Here is a 13684-nt window from a genome sequence, read left to right on the forward strand (position 1 = left end):
AGCTTTTTTATTTGCTTGTTGTTTTCTCCAAATGTGATCATTTGTCCCGGTTGGCAGCAGCCAATCGCATGGCCTTTATATATTTTCAACAAATGCCCCCTCGGTTCTGGGAGAGTTCTGCATTAGGCAAAACAAAGGCAAGCCCTTTGAGCCAGACATGCAGAGAGCCACCAGACAGGTCAAAACAAACAGCCCCAATACTTTCTGTAGCAGGTCTGTTCTGCTTCCTCTGATACTAGGAACTCACACCAGGAATATTGTCTTCAAGGTTACTGTCTTCAAGAGGCTGCCACAGAGCTGGCGAGCGGGGGATGGCCAAAGTAAGTGAAATTATCATGAAGCTTTCTTGGTGAAATTCAGCTGTTTCTTTCTTGTTTGTTGTTTTTTTTAATGTTTATTTATTTATTTTGAGGCAGAGGAAGCAGGGGGAGGAACAGAGGGAGCGAGGGAGAGAGAGAATCCCAAGCAAGCTCTGCACAGTCAGCAGAGCCTGACATGGGACTTGATGTCATGAACGGTGAGAGCATGACCCGAGCTGAAATCAAGAGTTGGAGGCTTAATCAACTGAGCCACCCCGGCGCCCCTGTTGTTTGTTTCTTGATAAGTGTTCACCTGGTTGCTCTAAACTTTGAGCTGTTTCCAGAGTTCTGGTAAAACTGATTTTGATGGTTTTGCCAGTTTGTTAGCTGCTTTTGTGGAGTGATGGACTCTAGGAGTTCCCTACATCCCCAGTTTTGTTTTTTTTTTTTAGTGTAGAATTTTTATGTGAAAATAATTACCTTATATATAAAAATCTGCATACTGATTTTTTCACTTGATGTTATACCATAAAATTTTCTATTTACTTGTATTATTCTTCATATAAATATCCACCTTAGTAGTTCATTCGGCAAATATTTATTGGGTACCATTTACCTGGTGGTCACTCTTCCAGGGACTGAGTATACAGTGGTGAGTGAAACAAGGCCCTGTCCTCACACAGCTTACATTGGAGTAGGGAGTGAAGTAAGTGACATATAAATATTCATTCACTGTCGTTGCTGTTTAAAGTTCTATTATAAGAACAGAACTATGATAGGATGAAAACTGCCCCCCACCCCACCCTACCGCCCCGCCAAAGACATCAGGTCCTAGTCCCGGAAACCTGTGGATGTTACCTTATTGAAAACAGGATCCTTGCAGCTGTGATTAAGTTAAGGATCTTGAAGTGTGTGGATATTATCCTGGATTATCAGGGTGGGCCCCAAAGTCAATCACATGCCTCTTTATAAGAGGGAGGAAGAGGAGATTTGACATGGACGGAAGAGGAAAAGCAAAGCGATCATTGGAAGCAGAAATTGGAGTGAAACTAAGGAATGCCAGCAGTTGTCCAGAGCTGGAAGAAGCAAGGAACAGAAGTCTCCCCTATACCCTTGAGAGGGGACACGGACCTACCAGCATCTTGGTTTGGGCACAGTGATAGTCATTTTGGACTTCGGGCATCCAGAATGGCGTGAAATAAATTTCTGTTGCGAAAAGCCCTCTAGTTTGTGTTAATTTGTTTCAGTTACCATAGCAAACTAATACAAATTTTGGAATCGAGTAGTATGCTGCTGTAACAAACACCTAAAAATGTGAAGATAGATTTGGAATGGGTAATGGGTAGAAGCTGGAAGAATTTCGAGAAGCACTGTTAGAAGCACTTGTACGTGATAAACTTGGATTTTAGCTGAGGCGATTCCCAAGCAAAATGTTAAAGATACGGCCTGGTTTTTTCTTGCTGATTATCATAAAATGAGAGAGGAAAAAGATATCTCAGGGAAAGAACTGTTACATCAAAAGGAACCAGCACATGATGATGGGGGAAATTTGCAACCTTTCCGAACTGTGAAATATACTAAAATTAGGCGATTTACTGTTAGAACAACGTGCTCTAGGGAGAAGGCCATGGGTGTGGTGGAACAGCTTTTTGCTAGTCTTGAGGATATTAAGTGTATGACTCATAGATCCACTCAACCATCTCAGCAGAAGCCAGGAATAGAGATAGAATTATCCAGGAGAGATCTGTGGAGGGCTGTCTGTAATGATGTGAATCTCTGTGACATACACAGGAGACCCACAAGACTTTTGAGAGTTATACCAGCAGAAACGCTGCCATCTTAGATGGAAAGGGACAGAGACGGAATGGAAAGAAGGAAGGCTATTGGACTCCCACGATTCTAGAGGCAGGAAATAGGCTTATAAAATGACTCAGCTTCACACATGTGCCTACTGTTAAGAAAAAATGAAGAATGACAAAAGGGATTAACCTCAAGCCCAGAGGGCAGAGCCTTGGACCTGGAAGTCAGAACCACAGATGTGGAGGCAGGAACTGTGGGTGACAGAGGAGGAATTTGTCCTGCTGGATTTTGAAATTACCTGGGACCAGTCCCTTTCTCTCTTCCATTTTCTCCCTTTTGGAGTAAAGATGTGTGTAACTGTTATACTATGCCCACTCCATCATATTAGGGGAACAGATTACTCGTTACTAGTTTCACAGTTTTAGAAATGGAGAAGAACTTTTTTCCCCCCAGAATGGACTCTATCCAATCTTACAAACCTAGTTTAGATGAATTTTGGGGGTTTCAGCTGATTATATTTAGATGAGATTTTGGGCTTGGGTTGATATTACAATGGGTTAAGACTTTTGGAGATGTTGGGATAGGGTGAATGTATTTTGTGTGTGTGACAGACTGATGGCAGACTGCAGAAAACTGGGGGGGGGGGAGGGAAGCCCTCCCCCCCCCAACATATCAGAGTCTAACCCCTAAACCAATATATTGTGCCTTACATAAAAACAGGATCTTTGCAAATGTGATTAAGTTAAGCATTTTGACATGTGGAGATTATCCTGGATCACCCAGGGGGGCTCTAAATGCAACCACAAGTGTCCTTATGAGAGGGAGCCAGAGTGACATTTGTCACAAATGAAAGAGGAGAAGGCAATGTGAAGATAATGGAGAAGTGGTGTGGCTACAAGCCAAGGAATACTAGCTACCACCAGACCCCGGAAGAGGCAAGGAACAAACTCTCCCCTAGAGCCTCAAAGAGGGAGTAGAGACCAACTGACATCTTCACTGAGGCCCGGTGATCCTGGTTTTGGACCTCTGGCCTCCAGAATGGTGGAAAAATAAATTTCTGTTGTTTTAAGCCTCCTGGTTTATGGTAGCTGGATACAGTTGCTATAGGAACTGTAAACGAATAACACGATGCATTTATCTAGCCCCTGCTCATTGGACACTTGGATTGCTATTATGAAGTGTCTTGCACACGTTTCCTGGTGCAAATGTGCTAGAATTGTTGTAGCACATATACCTGGGAGTGGAATTGCTTGGTCACGGCACACACAAATGTTCAATTCTAGAAGGTAATGTCAAATTGCTCACCGAAGCAGTTATCAATTTACACTCATACCAATGCTATAGTTGTTGTGGATGGATGTGCGTTTTGTTCATCGCTTGGTATTATCCGATTTCTTAATTTTTGCCAATCCTAGGGAACGTGAGATGCTCTCTCGCTGTGGTTTTATTTTAATTTCCCTGATAACCAACGTGATTAGGTTTGAGTATCTTTTCGAACCCTTATTGGCCATTTGTAATGTTTCTTCTCTGAAATGCTCGTTCATATCTTTTGCCCATTTTTCTAATTATTATATATATATTTTTTAATTGACTTGAGAGTTCCTGTTCCTTTTATGTTCTAGATACTACAACTTTGTTGGTTATGGCTCATCTTTTTATTTTTTATTATCACTATTTTTAATGTTTTTATTTTTGAGAGAGAGAGTGCAAACAGGGGCAGAGCAGAGAGAGAGGGAAACACAGAATCTGAAGCTGGCCCCAGGCTCTGAGCTGTCAGCACGGAGCCCGACGCGGGGCTCGAACTCACAAACTGCGTGATCCTGACCTGAGCTGATGTTGGACACTCAACCGACAGAGCCTCCCAGGTGCCCCATGGCTCATCTTTTTATTTACTTTATGGTGTCAGTTGATGAAAAGAAGTTCTCGGTTTTAATGTAGTTGGATTTATCAGTCTTCCTTCATGGTTAGCGCTTTTTATGTGTTTTTTTTTTTATTAAAATTTTTTTTTAATGTTTATTTATTTTTGAGAGAGAAAGAGACAGAGCATGAGCAGGGAAGGAGCAGAGAGAGTGGGAGAGACAGAATCCAAAGCAGGCTCCAGGCTCTGAGCTATCAGCACAGAGCCTGATATGGGGCTTGAACCCATGAACCGCAAGATCATGACCTGAGCCGAAGTCAGACGTTCAACTGACTGAGCCACCCAAGCGCCCCTATTTTTTTTTAGAATCCTTCCTTTCGTGGGGCACCTGGCTGGCTCTACCAGTAGAGCATATGACTCTTGATTTGGGGGTTGTGGATTCGAACCTCACATGTTGGGTGTAGAAATTACTCAAAAATCTTTCTCTGAAGTAAAAAAGATATTCTCCTACAATTTTTTCTAAGAGTTTTTCTTTCCATATGTAATCAAGCTGGAATTAATTTTTCCGCATAGTGTGAGATAGGGTTCCAATTATCTTATCCACATAGACTCGATCAGTTGTTCCTACATGATGTATTTGATGGTCCCTTCCTTTCCCCACTGATCAGCAAGGCTATATCTGAACATCAGAGCTCCAGATATGTGTTGGTCTTTTTCTGGTTTTGATTTCATCAGTCTATATATGTTCATTCTTGAGCTAATATCATACTGTTTTTAGTACTAGAGTTTTATAAGTCCTGATAGCAGGGGAGTAAGGAAGTGCCTCATTCTTCAGGCATGTCTTCGATATTTTTACTCTTCTATATAAATTTTAAAATCAGCATGTCATATTTAAGGAAAACGCTGTTGGAACTTTTATTACAATTGCATCAAATACGTAGATCGAATTTGAGAAAACTGGCATTTTGGCGAAATACCTAGTTTTAGAATTTGTATCATTTTGATATTTTTATTATTGGAATAATTTAGATTATATAATAATACTATAATTATTATAATTTGTATCCAAAATTAAAATTTCCTCTATAATAAGTCTTGCAAGTGTTTTGTTAGATTTATGATAGGTTCTTATCGTTTATTGCTATAATAAATAATGTATTTTTAAAATTCTATTTTTCCAATTTCTACCAGTGTACAGAACTGTGAATAATTTTTATATTGATATTATAGCCAACCTTTTCGCCAAGCTCTCTTTTTATAATAATAGATATAGATAATAGATAATAATAATAGGACTCTATGGAGTCCTTTGGGTTTTGGTTTTTTTCCAAGATTTTATTTAAATTCAAGTTAGTTAGCAGATAGTGTAGTATTGGTTTCAGGAGTAGAATTTAGTGATTCGTCACTTATGTATAACACCCAGTGCTCATCACAAGTGCCCTCTTTATTTAAAAAAAAATTTTTTTTAATGTTTTATTTATTTTTGAGATAGAGACAGAATACGAGTTGGGGAGAGGCAGAGAGAGCAGGAGACAGAATCCACAAAGCAGGCTCTAGGCTCTGAGCCATCAGCACAGAGCCCGACGCAGGGCTTAAACTCACAAACTGTGAGATCATGACCTGAGCCAAAGTCGGATGCTTAACTGACTGAGCCACCCAGGCGCCCCACAAGTGCCTTCTTTAAAGCCTATCATCCATTTACCCCATCTCCCCCCAACCTCCCCTCCAGTTTGTTCTCTATAGTTAAACCTTTGAATTTGACATGTAGACAATCATTTAGGAAAAAGAAGAGTTCTGATTTTTCTTTTCCAATATTTGTGTCTTAAATTTCTTTTTCTAGTCTTATTTGCACTGTCTACAATCACCAATATAGTATAGAATAGAAGTAATGATAGCAGCCATGCCTGTCTCATTCCCGATTTTAAAAGATTGTTTCTAGAATTTCAGCGTTAAGAATATTTGCCAAAAAAAAAAAAAGAAAAAAAGAAAGAATGGTATTGGCTGTGGGGTGTTGGTGGATACTCTTCATCAATTTAATAAAGTTCCCTCTCATTCCCAGGTTTCCAAATACTTTTTAAAATAAATTGTTTTGTCCACTAATATCTTCTCAGCACCCAACACAGATGCTCATTATATGTTGCTTGAATGAATGCATGAATGAATGAATGAACATGTTTACTGGACTCCTATTTCTTTTCTTTTTTTTTTTCCTTATTGATTTTTGTGAATTCTTTATATATTAAAGATGTCAACACTTTGCCACTTGCTGGGAATATTTTCCCTAGGCCTTTTGCCTTTTAATTTTGGTTATTTTTTGGTGAAAGGAGGAAGATGGAGAAGTTTTAAATTTTAATGTAAACAGATCTATTGGTTTTTCCTTTTGAGGTCTCTTCAAATGCATCTAAGTTTAGAAAGCCTTTACCTCTCAGGATATTTGATAAGTTCATTTCTATTTTCTATGCACACTGCTGTTAATTTAATCTTCCCATAGCAGGGCTCTGATCACGTCACTCCCCTGCTCAAAAATGTTTAACTGTCTCCTTGGAGCCTTTAGAATAAAGTCCAAACTCTTTAACTTGGCCTCTAACACGTTTCGTGATTCATTCCGAGACTGCCTGTCCAGTCTTTTCTCTAGTGTCCCCCAAATCAGCTTGAGCTCCAGCCAAAGGGAAGAGTTGGCTTCTCTCTGTGTGCCCTGCTCTGTCCCACCTCCAAGGCTTTGTTCCTGGTGTTCCTTGGCATAGAATGCCATCCTCCATTTTGTATATTTAAATCCTGCTTGTTCTTCAAGCCCTCTTTTCTCAAAAAAAGCCTCACCTTACCCTTTGAGAGGATAAATGGTAGAGGGATGAGAACATGAGCTTTTGGAGTTAGACAATGTGGATTAAAATCCTAATTTCTTGGGGCGCCTGGGTGGCTCAGTCGGTTAAGCGGCCGACTTCGGCTCAGGTCATGATCTCGCGGTCCGTGAGTTCCAGCCCCGCGTCGGGCTCTGTGCTGACAGCTCAGAGCCTGGAGCCTGTTTCAGATTCTGTGTCTCCCTCTCTCTGACCCTCCCCCGTTCATGCTTTGTCTCTCTCTGTCTCAAAAATAAATAAACGTTAAAAAAAATTTTTTTTAATCCTAATTTCTTCACTTGTTCCTGTTGCCAAATCTTTTCACCTAGTCTCCATTCCTCCATGATTAAAATGGGAACAGAAAGCAATGAAGGACCACATCGGGTGGTCTGAGGGTGAACCCAATCGATCAAATGTAAAGATCCTGGCACAAGGCGCCTGGCTGGCTCAGTCGGAGAAGCATGCAACTGTTGATCTCAAGGTCTTGAGTTTGAGCCCGCACATTGAATGTAGAGATTACTTAAACAAATAAATATATTTAAAAAAAAAAAAAAAAGACTCCCTGCCTCATCCCACCATTTTGGAAGGGAGTGAGGTGGGGCCAACCCACCCCCTCTAGCCACACCTGCCTCTGAAAGTTTGGCTGGTTCTCGAATTCCATTAGGTGGCCGAGAACTTTCCTGCTCAGGTGCTGGGAGTGGCCAAACAGGTTCCACCTCCAGGAATCTAACCCAGGCCTCCAGGCACCTCGGTGGGACTCCCACACCCATCTGGGCTCAAAGGAATCCCCTCCCTCCTTTCTTCAAGTGAGCTCCAAAGGTTTTATTGCTGGGAAATATTTAAGTCTCCCAAGGGGCCCACTGGAACCTCCTGTTCCTTGTCATCAGCACCCACAATATGATGGCAAGGCAAGTGGAGCAAAGGTAACCTTTTCAATTTCAAAGTGAGCAAACTGAGGCTCAAACTGTCTTCCATATAGTTGGGTCTAGGACTTGTGTGTCTTGTCAGCCTGATTCAAGGGGCTCTGGGAGGCCTGAGCAGCTGTGTTGGGGAATCTGGGAGACCTCTGGCCCCAGGGTGGGAGAAGGCGCAGGAATTCTGGCTACCAGAGCCTCCAGCCTTTGTCTGCAGTGGGTTAATGCTCTCAGAGGCTGGCAGCAAGCCTAGCGTCTGTGTGTTCTCTTTGTGAACCTTCAGTACCCCCACTTGCGTAGGTTATTCCTTTTTATTTTTAATGTTTGTTTATTTTTGAGAGAGAGACAGAACGCTAGTGGGGGAGGGGCAGAGAGAGGGAGACACAGAGTCCAAAGCAGGCTCCAGGCTCTGAGCCATCAGCACAGAGCCTGATGCGGGGCTTGAACTCATGAGCAGTGAGACCATGACATGAGCCAAAGTCAGACGCTTAACCGACTGAGCCACCCAGACGCCCCTTGTCTGCGTCCTTTAAGGAAGAGGAAGGATGACGATTCAGTGGCGGGGGTGTGTGTGTCTCTGGGGCTGGAGATGAGGGTGGGAACATGAAAATAATGAGAAGAGTGAGCTTCGGTTCTGGGGCCCTGGGTTCTAGCTCTACACGCAGCACGCTGCATCACCTGGGATGGTCTACTCTCTCTGGACCCCAATTGTTCTATCTGTAAAATGGGGATAGTAGCAGATGGACCCATCTCTGTGGTGGAATCTTCGCAATCTTAGTGTTCTCAAAGTGCTGTCCTGGGCCTTGACCCCTCCCCGAGCCCAGACTGTCTCCAGGGCCTGACCTCACCAGGTTGGCCCCACCAAATCTCTGACACCATTTGGCTGCCTCCACCCTCTGCTCTGTCCTCCTCTCGGGGGCCTGAGGCTCATTCCATCTCCCCACCGCACTGGGGCTGGCCAGCCAGTGGTCTTGGTCGGGTCTGGGCAGGGCGTTGGGGGAGGGGGGGGCGCTCCAGACTCCTATTTGACCTCTTGAGCCTCTCTCTCTCTCTCTCTCTCCCTGGAGCCAGCATCCTCTGCCCCGCCCCTCTTGAAATCTGACCTCAGGGACCCAGGGAGGACTGTAGCTGCAAAACATTCCATCCAGTTGTCCAAACACTCAGCACAGCTGGCCGAGGGAGGGGCGGCCAGAGCCGAGCTCTCAGGGAGCCCTCGGGCTGTTGTTTTCATGGGAATGGTGGAGTCCTCCCGAGGAGGGCCAGCCCTGGATGCCCCGAGGGGGTTCACGGGGCTGAGGCTAAAGGTAGAGCTCCCAACACGCACACTCAAGGGCTTGCCCCAGGCCTCACTTCCCAGTGCCCGGCTCCTGGTGGGGAAGATCCAGGTCCGGCTGGCCAGGTGCTGCGGGTGGCCTTGTGAGCATCCTCGTGATGGGGCCCAGGGCTCCTTGCGGGGGAAGGGCAGCGGGGATGATGAGATAGCAAGCCCGGGAAGTGACTTCGGGGAGCAGCTTTTACTGGCAAGCAGTCCCCGGCTGCCTCTTGGCTCTGACTCACCAGTGACCCTGGACGAGCCTCCAAGTCAGTTTCCTCATCTGCAACAGCGAGGCCTGGGCCTCTTCTGGCTCCGATTTTTTTCTAAGTCACAGCCAAGGACAAGGCCCTTAAAGCTCCCCATGAAGTCCCAGCTATGCCTAAATGTCCAGAAGGTAGCAGTTTTTTCTCTACGGCCCCCAAAGCGACTCTGACTCCGTTTCCTCCCCGAGGGGCTGGCTGGTGCTTAGCAGCGAGGGACTGTCTCTTATACACTTTGTCACCAGCCGGACTGAGCTCCTTTCCCTCCTGCCATGTTGGGATGATGGAGAGACCCTCCCCCACCTCCCGCCTTTCCACACTTCCTGTTTTCCATTAATTGTTTCCAGGTGGGCCCAGAGGTTGCCCTGCAGAGGAAGGTGGGGGCACGAGAGAATTTAGCAGGGGATCCGTGAGGAGCAAAAACAGGAAGGGGGTGGGAGCAGGCCATGGAAAATTCACTGCCAGGAAAGGCAAGGCCAGCATCTGGTTTGCATTAGGCTGAGAGCATCGAAGCCCAAAGCCTGAGTAGGAGATATTGTTATCCGCGGGGCAGGGCTGGGGGGTGGGGGGTGTGACTGCTAGTCAGGAACTGGCGGCTTCTCCCCCACGGGGAACTCAGAGGCTGACAGGAAAGAAGAGGGAAGGTGAGGGAGAAAGGAGTAGAGAGAAATGAAACTCTCATTTCAAGGGTGGCAGACCCTTCACAGATGTTACCTTCTGTGACGCTCACAACCTCACCGGGGACAATCGTGCCCGTTTCACAGATGAGGAAACTGAGTCCCAGAGAGGTGAGGTGATTTGCCCCAAGGCCACAGAGCCAAGGAACCGCAGAAGCAGGATTAGATTTCAAGCCAAATGAGACAGGGTGAAACACACCAACTATCTTGGGGAGACTGAGCCTGACCACGTCCCGGACAAGGGGGTCCTGAGGATTTGGTGGTGAGTGCGGGCCAGCCTCTGCCCACGGGGCCACTCATTTCTCGTGGGGGTGTCCGACCGTTCCAATCGTCATGACACAAGGTGGACATCTGTCTGAGGGCTCCCCCCCTCCCATGCCACAGGGGAAGGCTTGCTGGCAGAGGGGGTATTCGCAAAAGAGATTTATCAGCAGGGGGTAGGATGTGATGTAGGGGACATTGTGTGAGGAAAGCGGAGGTGTAGGGCATGTCTGGGGCAGTAGCAGCTGGCCTGGTGTGCCTTAGAGGGTGAGATTCCATATTACAGTTGGGGAAACTGAGGCACAGAAAGTAACACGCCCAAAGGTTTATAGTTTAGAAGTGGGGTGTGAATCCGGCCTGACACCGGGCCTGTGTTCCTCACTGCTACACTGAGGTGTCCATGCACGCCGGTGGTTGATATCGAGGGGATATCGAGGCCGGGGATGGGGGGTGGGGCAGGTGGAGGTTCTTGCCCAAAGCCACACAACCGACTGGTAATAGATAGAGCCTGGGCTGGACCGGCTCTTTCCAACTCAGCAACCTGGCCAAGGAGGGGACAGACAGCTCCGTCTTCGGGCCGAGTGAAAGCCTGGGGCCTTGGGCATATAAAGGAAAGTTCCCACGACCCCTTAGGGTGTCTTACCTTTCCTGGCCCAGAGCCCGGGAAGGAGGGCCCCAGAGCCGTCTGCTGCCCGCCGAGCCATGGGAGTTAATAATTACGGGGTTTCAGGAGATAGAGGCCTGCTGGGAGGGGCCTCCCTCCTGGGCTGCTGCTTCTCAGAGATAGCAAAGGTTAGCAGGAGGCTCAGCCCGGGGGTGGGGGAGAAGGGCTTCTGCTGCTCGCCTGCTTGGCAGTCTCCGGAGGGACCTTCAGGCTGGCCCTGGCAATGGATGCCCCCAAGGAGCACACCAGGTGTCCTGCCCGAGGGACATGCCCCGTGTTCCTGGCAATGAGCTCGGGGGCTGTCTGCTACACTCCGACGGTTCTGGGACCTGCCCTTGACGGGAACTTGGGAGAGGAGCCTTGGGACCCAGACAGGTGAGCTAGTGACCTTGATCATAGAGGGGAGGGGAGGAGGATTCTTGCCACTCTGCAGTGGCACTGGGGAAGAGGGGGTGAGAGGCCAGGCTCCTGACTGGGGGGGGGGGGGGGACTGGCGTGGAACCATGAGGGATTTCATGAGCCTCCTACAAGGTCAGTTGCCAAGGGGTGACCCTGATTCTCTAACTTGGTGGTTGTACAGACACAGAATCTGAGGCTCAGAGAGGGCAAGGCACATCTCCTGGGTCACACAGTGAGCTGAGGAGAGACCTAAGTTCAGAATCAGGGCCTGGGTCATCCAGGCCGGCAGTTTCCTGCTCATCTGTTTCCAGCCAAGGGTCTGTGGTCAGGGCTGTCAGGGGGGGATGGGGATGGCAGGGAGGAGGGTGGGGAAGGGCAGTGTCTTAAAGGCAGAGGACACACCTTTCACTTCTCCCTCCCCTCCAGCTGGCCAGGCCTCTCCTAGGCTCCCCATTTGTTGTCTGGCTGCATGTAGCTGCAGCCTCTAGTGAGTTCTCTGGCTTCTGGGCTGTCCTTCCAGAAAACTGGTTGTAAGGGGTCTCAGCCCCATCACCCCTGGCTGTGTGATATCAAATAGGTTCCCGAACTTCTCTGAGCCTATCCTTTGCAGCTGAGGAGCAGAGCTCAATGGGCGGTGGGAGGAGCTAGTGAGACCCCGGAATCCACTGGATGACCACTGGATGTATAGATGACGTGATGTTTTTTGGTAGTACTTGGGTGTCCGTGCTCCCTGGCGATCCCACATTTGTCCTTGGAGGCCTCGCTTAAGGGCCTCCACAGCCCACTAGCCATCCCCCCTCCTGCTAAGGACTCTTCCTCTGGGCCGACACCCTCTCCATGCCTTATCTCCCACCAGTCTGGGTTACCCTGACTTGGACCAGGTCTTATCTCCTGCCCAGGCTTATGAAGTCTTGGAGGGTAAAGGCCCTGTCCTGAGCTCTATTTGTGTCTTCTCCTCCTTCCTCTAAATAACGAACAGAGCACGTGTCGGGAAGACCACTGTTGCTCAACGCTTATTTGGTATAGAATTCAAGTCAACAAACATGATGACATCTGCTTTGGGCCGGACTCTGGGATAGGCTGGGGTAGGTGGAGAAACACTGCACCGAGAAGGAGCTGGTCCCTGCCCTTGAGAAACCAGTCGGGGAAACAATTGCCCCACAGAGTGAAGGGCGTTGGAGGCCTGGGTAGAATGATTCTGGTAGGTCAGAAGGGATGTCACAGTGGCCTGCACAGGTTGTGCACTGCACAAGGTGCCAGCCAAGGGAGTGAGTGAGCAAGGCATGAAATCTAGCCTGCCCTCCACTCGCCAAGTCCTGTGCCTTGGCATGGGCTGTGCCCACCTGGAAAAGCAGTACTGTTTTCTATTTTTGACAAGGACACCATGCACTTAGCAAGGTGTGCCCTGGGCAAGCCGTGACCCTGGAAGTGGAAGTCCTTGTGAGTATGTCTCCCACCCCCCTTCTCCCTCCCATATCGGAGCCCCAGGATAATAGAGCATGCGTCTGCAATTTCCCTTTGGATCCCTAGCCCTTGTATGGTCCACAGTTTGTGTTCCGAAGGGGTACATGAACGAATGAACAAATGGATGAATGAAAGAAATGTGTGTCCCCAAATGAAGACCTGACAAATTCAGGCCTGTGGTTTCAGCTCTGTGGGCTCGGAAGAGTAGTGCCCTGAGTTCTGGTAGCTTCTGGAAGGGAAGCACCTCCTTCCTCCTGGCCTCCCAGGCCTCCCTAGACATGGAGGGTGGAAGCTACTGTCCCTGGCGGGAGGTTAGAGCTATATTCTCACTGGATCCAGCCCCGGGCTGAAGTCGAGGCCAGTGATCAGGGCTCAGGACGGGTGACAGAGGGACGGAGGGACTCAGGAACAGGAAGACCAGTGGTCTGGGATGCAGAAAAAGGTTTTGCAGAGGACGTGAGACCAGACGGCTGTGCTTGGTGGGGATGCATTCCCCCTAACTACAGATGCTGGGGAAAGGCAGGGAAGGCACCGGCAGTGAACCCGCTGTTCAGAACAAGACGGAAAGGCCCCTTTGCGGGGCTGGCGGGGGGGTGCCCGGGGTTGAAGACTCCGGCCAAAGGTGGGTCCTCCCTTGGGAAAAGCGGATAGGCACTCAGAGTAAACCCGAGGAAACTTGTTTTGGGGGCCTGGCCCCTTTCCCACCACGCAGGAGCAGGCACAGATTGGGGAGCCCAAGGAAGGAGAGCCCCGGGGGAGGGGGGGGGCGGGGTGTGGGCGTGGGAGGGTGTCAGCAGGCTCTCGGTGACAAGTCGCCAAGCTTCTTGATGCAGCGGTGGCCCAGGGCTCGGGCCTCCCTGCGCCGGGGCCGCGGGGGGCCTAGAGACGAGTCGGCCGCGGGCTGCGGAGCGCGGCGCGAGGCGCAGGGCGCCGACA

The 13684-nt window shown here is 48.3% G+C and overlaps 1 protein-coding gene across 5 annotated transcripts in view; it reads left to right on the forward strand.

Annotated features, from left to right (window-relative positions):
• The window catches only part of RAB3IL1 (RAB3A interacting protein like 1), a 43120-nt gene that overhangs the window by 11489 nt on the left and 17947 nt on the right, over positions 1-13684 (forward strand). The window contains exon 1 of one of the 5 annotated variants that reach the window (XM_019414642.2): positions 11094-11260. The exons of the other annotated variants lie outside the window; for them this stretch is intronic. Within the exon in view, the coding sequence (XP_019270187.2) occupies positions 11109-11260 (152 nt within the window). The 5' untranslated portion in view covers positions 11094-11108. Of the gene's footprint in view, positions 1-11093; positions 11261-13684 lie in introns of those variants that run through there. 5 annotated transcript variants of the gene reach the window in all.

This window comes from Panthera pardus, unplaced genomic scaffold, assembly GCF_024362965.1.
Source record: "Panthera pardus isolate Hobbes unplaced genomic scaffold, ASM2436296v1 HiC_scaffold_12, whole genome shotgun sequence".
Lineage (NCBI taxonomy): Eukaryota > Metazoa > Chordata > Mammalia > Carnivora > Felidae > Panthera > Panthera pardus.